The sequence below is a fragment of the Pogona vitticeps genome, chromosome 8, assembly GCF_051106095.1.
Source record: "Pogona vitticeps strain Pit_001003342236 chromosome 8, PviZW2.1, whole genome shotgun sequence".
In the NCBI taxonomy this organism is placed as follows: domain Eukaryota; kingdom Metazoa; phylum Chordata; class Lepidosauria; order Squamata; family Agamidae; genus Pogona; species Pogona vitticeps.
In genome coordinates, this window is record NC_135790.1 from 2,430,449 (window position 1) to 2,444,008 (window position 13,560).

Here is a 13,560-nt window from a genome sequence, read left to right on the forward strand (position 1 = left end):
TCCGAAGGGGAAAGTCAGCCTTCTTAAGCCCATGCAACAGTGGAATTAATGGGACCCTATTCAAAGCCTTTCTGGTCCAGAACAGCAACCAAACAAACTCTTTCAGACCCTTAGAAAACCAGCACAGGATTCTCCCTCATGCCAAGGCAGGCTTTTTGCTCACCTGCTCAGTAGCGTCCGCGCTGACTGGAGTGGCCTTCCAAGAGTTACAGAACTTGTTCTTTGCCTTATTTTGAAATCAAGCCCTGGGAATCAAAACTGCAAATGAAACAGGCTCTCCATACCGAATTCCTCAGGTAGAACTTCAGCTGCTTAAGCAGTGATGGCCAGTTTAAACCCCATTTTTAGTCGGGGGGGGGCGGAATTTTAATGTATCCTTGTTGGGACACTGAATAAAGAAACAAAGTCTTAAACTTTTTCTAATCATGAATTTTAGCCTGTAACAAACAAAATTGACTTTCCATTCCTTTCAGTAGCTCAAATGTCATAGGTAGCTAAAGAGTTTCCATACTAGAACAAGGTTGATGATTACTTGAATGAGTTTTCTTTAATTTCTTGGCGGTCTCAACAGATTACAGTATTTTCATCACTGCAAAGTTTTCATCTGATCACAGGTTTGGGCCCTAACCCTTTGCTCTCTTTCATTCTCTTTTCCTTAGGTATTTGTCCAGAACTTCAACGAGACGCCTCTTAGACTTTTTGATCAGTACATTACCATACAAGTAAGCAAGAAATACATAAATCTTTGCACTTCCTTGACATTAGAATCTACTTTAAGAGACTTGTCTCTTTTCACATGGCAGACAAGCAACCAGTTATGTAGGCAATTTTGATACCTGGGAAGCCAGGCAGAGTGAGGCCCAGGGAGCATCCAACAGGCAAAGCGGTGCTTCTCAACTTTGGGGTGTGCTTGGACTACAACTCCCAGAAATCCCGGCCAGCACAGCTAGTGTTGAAGGGTTCTGGAAGTTTTAGGCCAAGAACATCTGGGGACCCAATTTTGGGAACCACTGAGGTAGAGGAGCAAGACCCACGGAGAGCAGCCACGTAAGAAAACCCGAAGTCAACAGTGGCCGCAAGCAACCCAAACCAGACGCCGATCTAAGAGGGAGCTGCCTGGTTCGGATTCTGGTTACCTGTGTGCCCAGTCTTGTAAGACCAGCAACTGGTCAGGCTGCTGTGCCAGCTTCCGCCTTGGCAGCCGTGAATGCCCTTAAGTTCTGAAAAAGGTCCTGGGCTTTAAAGAGAGGTTGCAGTTGTAAGGTACAACTCACACCTGTGTGCAGTTGAATTCCCAGAGAAGATTTCAGTGAAATAAAGAGAAATCAAAACAGAAAAGGTCTAATAATCCAGGAGTGAGTGGACATGGCCTCAGACCCTGTCCTGTTTCAAGACTACATGTGTGTCTATATTATATAGAGTCTCTTTCAAAGACTTGTGGATATACTCTTGCAGACAGAAAAGGTGGGCAACTTGTAGGCCACCAAGCCAGGGCAGGCCCGTTCTTTCTCCTTCACCTGGATGAGGATCCTCCAGGTCGCAGGAGGAAAACTCAGGGCCGCAGCAAAACCGTTAGCGGCAAGGATTCCAGCCGGATTCTGTGGAATGTGACAGGGGGCAGACCACTTTCGACTCCTGCAATGGTACAGCCAGGTTCATCATTTACCTTACTTGAGTGACAGACTTGGTTGCGATCACCATGGGAGAAGAAAGGTGACCACCCTTATCCCGGCCACCCGACCAATCCCTAGATTTCGTCAGGCAGGGAGGGGAGGTTTAAGCCTCCCCATCGGAGTCTCCTGAGATGTGGGTATGGGAAGAATGCCTGCCTGCACAGGCGGACAGGATACAAAGCCCCATGTTTTCTAGCCATACCATAAGCAGCCCTTGAGGTGAGAAAATGCACATACCCTGATAGCGGAAGGAATGTTTTTGAGGGGCACGCACGTCAGGTGTGGTCACTGTTCATTTTCCAGGTCCTGAATTCCAAGGCAATAAGAGCTGATTCCCTCATTGGCGTCTTCAAGGTGAGGAGGTGCTCGTTTGTTGGATACCTGTGGAGGAGCTGCTAGGCCACCCTCTGCCCTGGATCCTTCCGGCGCTTCTCTGTGCATTGCGGTCAAACCCAGTGGACCCTAAGCCATCCTGGGGTCGTTGGTCTGGATCTCTAAGACAAGAACCAGTGGGTGGTTTAAAAAATAAAAATCCCAGTGGTTCACGAAGACTTGGCATTCCATGGTTTCCTCCCTTCCTCCAGCATCAGGCAGAGTTTCCTAGCAGCTTAACAAGCAGTGCCAGTTTCCGAAATTCCTCTTTATCCACTCCATCAGTAAACACCCCTCATTGAGGCAGGGCTTAAGCGACTGCCATTTGTAATCCAAAGGTCTCCATCATCATTTTGAATCGCTCCTATATTTTGTCTCTTGGTCGCTGCCTCCTTTTTTCTTTGGCAATTAACTCTTCCTCATTACTCTCTTTGCAGATTGAGATTGGGCTTGTCTATGAATCCCCAGGTATGTTCACTGAAAGCTAGTTGCAGCTTTCTGAGGGTCCTCTTCATAGATTGTCCATTCTGCCCCCCTCCACCTTTTATTCCTCTTCCTCTCCTTCTTTCCGGCTCCACTGTGATATTCTATAAACATTCAATTTTTTTCCTTAAAAATGTACTCTATGCTCACCAAAAACACACATACATCCGATGGCTTCTGTTAAATCAACAACTTTAGATTTATGCCTGCTGCTTTTCCTCCCTTTTGGATTAGTCATAGGGCCAGTCAGGGATTTTATATACACTAGTCCAACCGATCAGGGACTGGCTGTACAGTAGGGGGGCATGGCGGCAGCTCTGAATACTATATGTTCTCATTTCCTTTCCCTAGGTCACGCGCTGCTTTCCAAATGGCTAAGCCTCTATCATCCAGCAAATCTCAATGCTGGACTAAGGGGTTACGTGAAAGTCAACCTCGTCGTCTTAGGAGCTGGAGACCATGCACCGGTAAAGAAACTGGGGGGGGGGGTCAACATGCAAAAAGCCACACCAGATTTAGGGACCTTAAACATGGAGGCAGCTGCAATCTGCTTAAAAATGGAAATTTTGTTCCTAAAGGCTTTAGCTCTTCCCTTCCAGTGGGGTGGGGGAATGGGAGGGGGCCAGAGCCTCTAAAAGTAGACCTGTGGGACCCACATGTGGCTGTAGGTCAGCCCTCTGCACACGAAACATAAGGGTTTTGTGTTGGTTTTTCAGTGGCTGCAAGAGGAACGTACAGAGTGTGTGTAATATCAGAATTGGAACATGGGTGTCCTCTCTTCTGGGGTGAGATATGAACTGCAGAGCCGCGAGCTTTCTGCTCTGAAATTTATTTATTGTTTCATCTTTTCCTTCTCCAGGATACTGACCAGCTTGCAGAGGCTAGTGATTCCACGACCAGCATCCTACAGTTAGCAGCAATGCCTGCAGCCCGCATGGCTACGCTCCAGCTCTATATATACCAAGCCCAGGACGTGCCTCAAAGTAAGCCCTCCAGTCCATCCTATTTGTTTTCGTCCGGCCATGAAAATCCGTGGCAATGCAAACCCAAAGAGAGACCCCGGTGGTGGAAGGGGAGTCTTTCCATTCTGTGTTTCCAGCCACGTGTCATCAGACTGGAGCCAGACAACCATTTTTCTGATAGCTGAATACAAGATGAAAGGGCTGAACTTTCTATGGTGTTCTTATTTATTTCCAGACATGAACATTCCTTTTTGTTTGTTTGTTTGTTAATGACAACCTCTAGAATTCCACTGGCCATTCTAGATGCAGGATTCTGGGAGCCAAAGTCCAAAAGACGACATTCTCTCTTTTATTTCTTATACTTCATCTACCGCTCACTTACCTCTGCCGTGTCTCCAGCCAAAAACATGTTTTAGGGAAGAGAAAAATCAATCAACCAACCTTTCCCGAGCCTGTTTTGTGGTGATGAAAATGAGCTATGCATGTACATCAGCCTTTACTCTCCAGATATGATGGACTACAACTTCTGTTATCCCAGCCTACAGGTATAGGCTGGCCAGGCATCATGGGAGATGTAGTCCAACACATATCCAAGGCACTTTTTTGGCCATGGCTGGTGCCTAGTAGGAGCTGTGGACCTCTCTTGCAGTCTGATTTTAGGTCTTTGAAAATATATACAGGATGTAGTTTGATCCAGAGAAGGCAAGTGACTTTCACACGAGAATTCTTATTCTTATTATCTCCTTTTGGGTTAAGCTCTCCAACAGACTGGCTTGAGGATATGATTCAGCACCTCGGAGAGCTCCCTCCTTGGCCTTATTTAATGACAGTATGCTAAAAGCCTCCCCCGCCCCCAAATAAGGTCTTCCTGGAGAGATGGGGTGGAAGTGGGCCACTCACACCCTCTTTTCGGGGTGTCTGAAGGACACGGCCTAAGACTTGGGAAGAGCCGTGTCCAAACACTCCATCACGAAGGCGGGCACAGTCTTTTTGCCTCTTCAGAGAGTGATATCACCAGACGGCTCTTTTCTTTCCCTTAACAGTGCAGCAAGAAGGCGTGGATTATTTCAGAAGGGAGGATCCCACCGGCACCTCGGTTGACCCTTCTCTGGAAGCTAATTTTGCCGGGAAAACGGTGGGTAAAATGCATTCTCGAGTATCATCTGGTGTTGTTGTTTTTAATTGTTTTGCTTAAAGGAAGAGAGTGGAATCTGCTATGAATGAACTATAACCACACTTTTAGCCTTTCTGTTGTTGTGGAGAGGGGGCTGATGGTATTTGTCTTCAGGGTGGAAGGGATGGTCACTCCTGAACTGACCTTCTCAGCCACACTAGACGCTGTTACAAGTCCTCCCTTCAGAGCACGTGACCCTCGTCTCTTGAGACTGAAGGATGTCTACAAATTTGTGGGAGGGAACACTAGCTCACATATACCAGTAAGACCAGTACACACACACACGTTCATTCATACATTCATTTAAGGCAGGGGGCGTGGTGGCGCTGTGGGTTAAACCGCAGAAGCCTCTGTGCTGCAAGGTCAGAAGACCAGCAGTCGTAAGATCGAATCCACGCTATGGAGGGAGCTCCCGTCACTTGTCCCAGCTCCTGCCAACCTAGCAGTTTGAAAGCATGTAAAAATGCGAGTAGATAAATAGGTACCACCTTGGTGGGAAGGTCACGGCGTTCCGTGTCTAGTTGCACTGGCCACGTGACCATGGAAACTGTCTATGAACAAACGCTGGCTCTACGGCTTGGAAACGGGGATGAGCACCGCGCCCTAGAGTCAGACACGACTGGACTAAATGTCAAAGGGAACCTTTACCTTTACCTACAAATATTTTAGATAGACAGACAGACTGACAGACTGATCAATCTATAAAAAGCAGCCTCTGTCCAAACTGGCCTTTTATTATGATGATTATGATTGTTTTTGCTCAACCACTTTCTCGGGTCATCCTCCTCAGCTCAAGACCAAAATCGTGCTTGGAGATGCCAACCCAATGTGGAACCAGCTGATGTCCTTTCCCATGCAGGTGAGGGGGCATCCCTCGGGAATTGGGGTTCGGAGAGAAACAGCGGGATCTCCTTGGGACCGTGGCCAGCTGGTTTGCACAGACAGAGGTCCTAACTGGAATGTTTTCCCTCGTAGATGCCTTCCATGTGTGACCTCATCAAACTTGTCATCCTTGATGGGTGAGTGCTGATGCCTGAAGTCACCGTGGACAGTGTGGGATCTCAGGCCACGTATGGCCCACCGACTGTACCTTCTAAACACCACAAATTCCCCCATTTTATCTTATTTTGCACAAAAATTGCAGATCATGTCTCCCGGAACACTTTAAGGAAGTGGTCCCCAACCTTGGGCCTCCAGATGTTCTTGGACTTCAACTCTCAGAAATCCTGGTCAGCAGAGGTGGTGGTGAAGGTTCTGGGAGTTGTAGTCCAAGAGCATCTGGAGGCCCAAGGTTGGGGACCACTGCTTTAAGGGACATTATTTGCTGCTGAAACCTAATTTCTCTTCCCTTTCCTGCCTGTTATAGGAAGTGATTACTGCCTGTTTTTAGAAAAAGCCTCTTAGGGCCTAAATAATTCCCTGGTGGGGTTGTGTGTGGAATTATTTTGAATGGCAAGTTAGATTCCCTCAGATGCTTCTGGGTCTGTAGCTTGTCTGGGGACACAAACACATGAACACTTATATTTTGGTAACTTCCAGAGATCTGGAGTCTGCATGAAGCCACCTCTGGACCGTGGAAATCTGCAAATATAACCATGTCCCTCGACCTCAAATAATTTTTCTTTTCAAATTATATTCTGAAAAGGCTCTCTTGCACCCTCTATTGGTTAAAAAAATCAAAATATTGAAGGTGTAGCAGATTCTGGGAGACTGGGGTTAGGATCCAAAATAGAGCAAAACGGATACCACAGTCCATGAAAGACACAAGGGGGCTTTCTGGGCATTTTAAAAAATTATTTTAAAATAGGGATTTGGTACATGGAGGGTCAAGGGGATGAGGTGCTAGGGGCTTGTATTGGGACCCCCAGGTGGCTCCCCACGCCATTCAGGCCACTTTTTGCCTGCTCCTTCTACAGCCCCTCACAATGACCATGTACATTCCTTTCTTTTGTTTTCTAGGGAGCAACATGGAGACGGAAATATTCTGGGGACCACATTTATCAGTCTCTCTCAGATCTCTTCCACAGGGGCTGAAATAGACAATAAAAGTAAGAAAGCTTTCAGACTTCCCACATCCTGGCTGGTTGGGTTGACGTTTTGCTCCTGAAGGCAGAAACTCTAGGAGATAAACCCCATCCATTCACAAAACACAGCCCCACTGGCAGGCTGTGTCAAAATGTAGACAAGACAAGGGGTCAGGGAACGGTGGACAGGGCGCTCCCCCGTGGGTCCTCTCACAGCTCTCTGAGTGACAGGTCGGATGGAGCAGCCGTGGGTTACCCAAACAGCCGGCCCCACTGGTGATGGGATATCAGGCTCCTGGAAGCATTGAAGGAACTGAGTACTTCCTGCTATTAGGACAATTTCTTTCCAGGCACCCAGTTCTTTCACAGCTTTCTGCTTGAGAAATTGGACTGGTAAAAATCTGACTAGAAATGAATTTATGTAGCTAAGACACTATTGAAAGCAGAGCTGCCTTAAGAGAGAAAAGACATCTCTTTATCCCTTCCTGAGATTGCCTTCTTCCACACGCTGCAAATGAGCTTGGTTTTCCTCTCAAGCTCTTGTTGGTTTCAGGGGATTTCTCCGGCTTCTTGCCATGCTTCGGGCCGAGCTTCCTGACCTTCTATGGGAGCCCAAAGGAGTTTATGGGTGACGATGTTCTCCCCTCAAAATTCAGCACTGCAGTAGTAAGTATGTCCCTTTTGTGTCCCTTCAAATGCATTCTGTGCTTAGGATCAAGAGGGTGATCACTTTATGAGGCACGGACAATGCCTGAAGTTGTTTTCAAAAAAAGGAAGTGTGGAACATATAAAAGAGAAAATACCCACTTTTCCTTCCTGTTTACTTTTGCTTTTGTACCATAGCTAATATGGTGAAAATCAATATGATAGCAATCCATCTAACCTGCTTTTTGTGCTGTGTTCCATAATGTCTTAAGTGCTTGAATTGCTGTTCTTAAATTGGTTTTTAAAGACAGCAATTATAAACAGACTAGGAACATTCCATTAAGTGTAGTGGTTCAATATATATGGCAATAAGCACTGTTCAGTTCAGAAGGTCTTGCTTCTGAGAAAATATGCCTGCCAATGGATTTGGTTCCGAGTAAGCAGGCTACAAACCCTGCGGGGCTGGGACCTTGGATATTAATTCAAACCTTGGACATGAATTTTCAAAATTGCTCTGCACAGCTCAAATTGCATTTATTTGTTTGTTTAGAATGTTTTAACCCCACCTTTCTCCTTTTAAAAGGGCCCAAGGCAGCTGACATCATTAAAAGAGAATATTTAAAGCTAAAAATATTAAGTACACAGATATTAAAAGGGAACAAATACCACTTTGAGAAATGGTAAATAAAAGCAATACTAAAACACATTCAAAACAGGAAGGCATAACATTCCATTTAAGAAACCCGGTCATTCAGGGAAAGCCTGCCTGGAGAGAAATATCTTTACCTGCTTGTGGGAGGACAGCAAAGATGGGACCAGCCTGGCCTCCAGTGGGGGGGAGTTCCAAAGTCTGGGAGCAGCCACAGAGAAGGCCCTTATACATATGCCCTTCTGCACCTTGTGAATTTTAGATCCCTTTCTTATTTTAAATCATCACATGACGGGAAAATTCTCCAGCTTTTTTCTTTCATGGGTCTCTTGGTCAAGACTGAGAATTTGCAAGTTTGCTCATGTTTCCCATTGCGAATGGAGCGAAGGAGAATTCGTGCATGCTCCCCAGACCCTTTCTTTCCGAATCATCAGGATTTCACCACTTTGCTGCTCTCCTGCTTGTTTCCATGGTGCATCCCCTTTTTCTCTATGTATTTTCCAGGAGGAAGGGGTCGCTTACCGGGGAAGAGTCCTCGTGGAGCTGAGCACCAACATGGAGTCAATCCCGGTCCAGATCATAGAAGACATACCTGAAGATGTTGTGAGGAGGGTGGAGGTAACCAGGAAATGAAGTAACTCAGGGCGAAGTTAGCGACCTGGACCTCAGTTCCCAGAATCCTCCAGCTAGGATAGCCAGTGGGATAGTGGGAAGACAGTCAGTATTGCCTTACAGTGGAGTATAAAGGATGCTTCATTTGGGTTGGGGAAGGCTACAGTGCTAAGACCATGGTAGGGACTTAGAATCGAGATCTCTTCCCCTCCTGTCCCCTGCATCTTTTCTGGACCATAATCCTCACTGGCCCAAAAGAGAGAGCCCCACCAGAGGATGATGAATCCACACCATGTTTTACTCTTTATTTTTTATGGCGTTCTCCAAGGTCCTAAAGCTGTTTGTAGGATCGGCTTCAGCACCAGGGCTTAGTCCTATTAAACTGTGGCTGTTAGATTCAGCAAAAGACATTCTCTGCCCCTACAAGATCAGACATCATCATCACGCTCCCCTCCCTATTCCACCCTTTCCCTCTAAGCTCATGAGTTCAGCTGTCATTCGGTTTCTGATCAGCATGGGGATTTTCTAATCTGGTGCTTTAGGTCATTGCGAGAGGGCATGTGCAGCCAGCTTTTTGGATAACTGAAATTACCGACCATTATACAAACGAACAAAACTTGGAAAGCGTTTCTTTAAAAAAAAATACTCCCAAGAACAGAGAGACAGAGAATGGGGTGCGCCTGTGGTTGCACCGGGAGGGGGGGGAGAAACCAAAGGAGTTGAGAAGGGGAGAAATTTGCAATAGATGGAGAGAAAAATAATGGAATGATGATGAGCAACAAAGGTGGGTGACACCAGGAGAGGGAACAGCCAACAGAGGGGGACAGAGCCTGCCTGATGGCGACAACATTGCTTGTGGGAGGGAGACAAAAATGTTCTCCAGACCCTGATGTAAAGTTTCAGGGATTAAAGTCTGTTTCATCAGATGCCTTATGCCAGCAAACAAATGCCACATAATATGCTTTGTAGCCTTTAAGCTGCTACTTTATCTGAATGGCAGATGTGAAAAACCGAGTTGGGACATGCTACTTTCTTAGACTAGACACCAAGGGAGGGAGGGAGGGGACGAGAGGCGGAAGCGAGGGAAGGAAGCAAGGGGAGGAAATTAGCTAAACAGCCTTGTTTACAGCTTATTTAAGGTAGTTCTCCTGTAACTGAACCTCTTGCAAACAAGGCTGCTCAGCCGATTTCCTCCTCCATGTGGCCAGTTAACACGAACAGACTGGGAGAAATCTGACTTCACACATTGAGTCTTATAACTGCCAAACTGGCCATTTCCCCCCCGGTAGCGCTTCCTGCCCCAACGTCGGTATGGCCTGTGTGTGGTCTTTTACTCAGCGACCATGTTGGGTGACATCAAGGAAGAGATCCAGTTCGAAGTCAGCATCGGGAATTATGGCAACAAATTTGATGGCACTTGCAAGCCTTTTCCCTCCACCACTCAATACAGCCACGCCGTGTATGACGGTAAGGAGCAGCGGCGTGGCAGAGAGACCCGTGGCTCGGAAACAGTGGCGGGAAGGCAAAGAAGAAATTTTGTGGGAGAAAAGTCTTGAGAAGGGAAGAGCTGTTTGAGAGGCCTGGGGGAGACATCTCGGTAGTGGGGTGGTAACGGTGAGTGAAATGGAGCCCTCCAGATGTTGATAGACTACAAGTCCTAGCATCCCCCATCACGGACTACACTAGCTAGAGTTGATGGGAGATGTAGTCCAACAACGTCTGATCTACCCACTGAAAAATCTTTGTGTGAACTTGCACCCTGCCCTCTTAGGTCTAGGTTTAACCGTGCAACCGTGACACCGCATCAGTTCTTAGACTATGTTGTTGTTACGTGCCGTCGCCTCTGATTTATGGTGGCCCCATCAGTGAGCCATCTCCAGAAGGCCCTGTCCTCAACTGAGCCTGCTCAGCTCTTGCAAACTCAAGCTTGTGGCTTCCTTTAGGGAGCCGATCCATCTCGTATTTGGTCCTCCTCTTTTCCTGCTGCTTTCAACTTTCCCCAGCGTGATTGTCTTTTCCAGAGAATCCTGCCTTCTCATGCGGTGCCCAAAGTAGGACAGCCTCTGTTTCAACATCTTTGCCACCAGAGATATAGTTCAGGCTTGATTTGCTCCAGGACCCTGTTGCTCATCTTTCTGGGAGTCCGGGGGATGAGTCCGCCACACAATCCTGAGTTAGAGGGTCAGAAGCGGGTTGGCAGGTTGGTTTGAGCGAGGCTCTTCCCAAAGCTGAGCATCTCTTTTCCAGGGAACTATTACTACTACCTGCCATGGTACGACACCAAACCCATGGTGGCCATCACTTCCTTCTGGGAGGACGTTGGCCACCGGATCGAATGTGTGAACACCATAGAGTTCATACACACGAGGCTGGTAAGTCTGAGAGCAGGCTACGGAAAAAAGGGGGGGCAAGTAGGTGCCAGGCAGACACCCCCCCCCCGGGTCACCCATTCCTGGTTGTGAGAAGTTGTCTGAGAGGGACGGGCATGGCAGGTTATCCTCTCGCCCACCCTGTCTTCAGAACAAGCTGGCTGAATGCCATTAGGAGGCTCCCCGTGGACCTGATGGAAGCCGCCATCGCCAACCTCATGCTTGCCCTAAGTGGGGAATCCAGTAGGTGGAGGATAGTGGTGGCTCCAGGGGGAGGCCGGCTCGCCACTCACTCCATCCTTCTGGCCAAATCCTGCCCGTTTCATTTGCTCGCCCTCCACCCTAAAACCGAGCGTCTCCTGGCCTTTTTCTCCTCCACCCTCGGCCATGGTGCGTTTAACTCACCAGAGGTAAGTAACCCTGGAAGATGCTATCCATTTTTCCAGAGATGTGGTGGGTTTAACTTAATGGGCTGCACAGCTGTAAACATGACTCATCCCCTCACAGAGGAGGAATCTGGAGACTCTTAAAGCCATCCGTGATGCCCGCAACCCGCTTGTGGAGGTGGCTTGGAAGAAACTTCAGAAGGACCTGGTGGAGGACTGCAAGTGAGTAACAGAGATTGGACGGGAGATGAGGTGGCGGGTTCCGGTTCAGGGGAAGTTCTACCATCCTGTTGTTTCTCCTGCCACGCGGAAAGTTGAACGTTCGTTACTTTCTCTGCACTCAGGAAGCCCCTTCCGGGTTCAGAAAGCCGGACCCCGGCCACTCTTCTAGATCAGCAAATGAGAAAACTTCGCCTCCGGCTCCTCCAGCAGATCGGCAAGGCCGCGGAGAAGACCAGCTGGAAAATACCCCTGCCGAAACTCATTGCCAAAGCAGAGACCTGGCTGAGCAGGCTCGCCACGGTCACCACCGAGGTATTTTGGGGGATTAACCCACCTCACCCCCAGAATTTCCAAGAGTGGCATCGTCTTTCATGGACGCTTTGGCCGTCAGCCTCCTTCTGCTTAGGTGTTTCCATTTTGTGCAACGTCCGCTGGCACCAAGGATTCTCATTCATGCGTCTGCATTTTTAAACTTCCAAATGTCACAACAAGCTTCATTGATTCGTAAGAATTCACCCTCAGAAACCCAAGCATGACCAGGAGCATCTTGCATTACCCTGTATCTGCTCCAGTAATTTATTTAAATTATTTTTAGGCCACCTTTCTCCCCAGAAGGGGACCCAAGGCAGCTCACAACAGGCAAAATAAGAAATTTTGAAACACTGTATAAATATCACAATTGAAAACACACACACAAAATCCATTAAGATTAAAACAATCAACTATAAAAACAATTGTAATATATTTTAAAACCTTTAAGTTAAAAAACATCATTCTTGAGATAACTTACTGCTTAAAACCCTGCTTGAAGAGGAAGGTCTTTGACTGACAATGGAAGGACCAGAGTGAGGGGGGCACCTGGCTTCTCGGGTCACTGCATTGCACAGCCTGGGAGCCACCACCGAGAAGGCCCCGTCTCGTGTCCTCACCAAGCCCGCTTAGGAAAGTGAAGGAACCGAGAGGAGGGCCTCCCCAGAAGATCTTAAAAGCCGAGAAGGCTCACAAGGGGATGATACGATCCTTCAAACAGCCTGAATCCAAGCCGTATAGGGCTCAATAGTAATAATAACTGGTAATACAGATACCTGGTTTACCTTGTTCTGGACCCTTTTTCCCCATGATGCCAAAGGACATCTCTAAGGATGTTGTTTAAATAAGCGGAAATCCAAGCCCCGTAAAGGACCTCGGGCGATCTATTCTTTTGGTTTCTCGTAGACCCAGATCGGCATACCGGACGTGATGATCTGGATGCTGTGTGGGGAGCGCCGGGTGGCCCATGCCCGGGTGAAGCCACAGACCATCATGTTCTCCAGAGCTGGTCTCCATGCCAGAGGCGGGCTGTGTGGCAAAACCCACACCATCTTCCTGAAGGTACAAAAAAAATTGCACTCTGTGAGTGCACCAACTTGGCCAGTTCCTTCAGCAAGAATTGATGGGGGGAAGGGGGTGGGAGGTTTGTGCAGGAGCCCCGAGTCTGTGAAGGCACAGAAGGCATTGCCCCACCTCCTGCCTGCCTGCCTCCTTACCAAAGCGCTCAATCAGGGCCCTCCATGGCTCTCTGCTACTCTGCATAGGTGTGAACGCACAATGGCATAAGAATAAACCAGGTCTTGCTAAGAGGTGGTGGGAGTAAGGGAGAATCAACCCTCTAAATCTTTTAAGTAATAACGAAAGATGGGGAGAAATCCAGTATGTCTGTTCTGGGAACGCCATTTGGGGCTAGAGCAGGAGGAAAAAAGAGAAGGACCCAGACTTCTTTATAGAAATCCCCAAAATGGGTTAATGTGCTGACCAATGTCATGGAGATGAGGTCCCACATAGGGCCACCCCAGTCTAACAAGGATAAGAGAGAGAACAACTAGCTTCCACAGAGGAGGAAATAGTTGTGAACTATCAAGAACGGGTCCTGTGCCTTAGCCAATATTTTTCCTCTTAACAGTGTGTGGCTTTCAGTTAGGATATTGTGGTCTCATCTACTGAAAACATTGC

The 13,560-nt window shown here is 47.7% G+C and overlaps 1 protein-coding gene across 1 annotated transcript in view; it reads left to right on the top strand.

Moving 5' to 3' along the window:
• Positions 1–13,560, top strand: part of FER1L5 (fer-1 like family member 5) — a 44,504-nt gene that overhangs the window by 5,044 nt on the left and 25,900 nt on the right. Inside the window, exons 8-23 of the mRNA XM_078379689.1 lie at positions 660–722; positions 1,977–2,027; positions 2,483–2,513; positions 2,880–2,995; positions 3,388–3,511; positions 4,534–4,625; positions 5,455–5,523; positions 5,640–5,683; positions 6,624–6,704; positions 7,240–7,354; positions 8,487–8,600; positions 9,884–10,061; positions 10,842–10,966; positions 11,471–11,571; positions 11,694–11,883; positions 12,787–12,942. Of these exons, the coding sequence (XP_078235815.1) occupies positions 660–722; positions 1,977–2,027; positions 2,483–2,513; positions 2,880–2,995; positions 3,388–3,511; positions 4,534–4,625; positions 5,455–5,523; positions 5,640–5,683; positions 6,624–6,704; positions 7,240–7,354; positions 8,487–8,600; positions 9,884–10,061; positions 10,842–10,966; positions 11,471–11,571; positions 11,694–11,883; positions 12,787–12,942 (1,650 nt within the window). The remainder of the gene's footprint in view (positions 1–659; positions 723–1,976; positions 2,028–2,482; positions 2,514–2,879; positions 2,996–3,387; positions 3,512–4,533; positions 4,626–5,454; positions 5,524–5,639; positions 5,684–6,623; positions 6,705–7,239; positions 7,355–8,486; positions 8,601–9,883; positions 10,062–10,841; positions 10,967–11,470; positions 11,572–11,693; positions 11,884–12,786; positions 12,943–13,560) is intronic.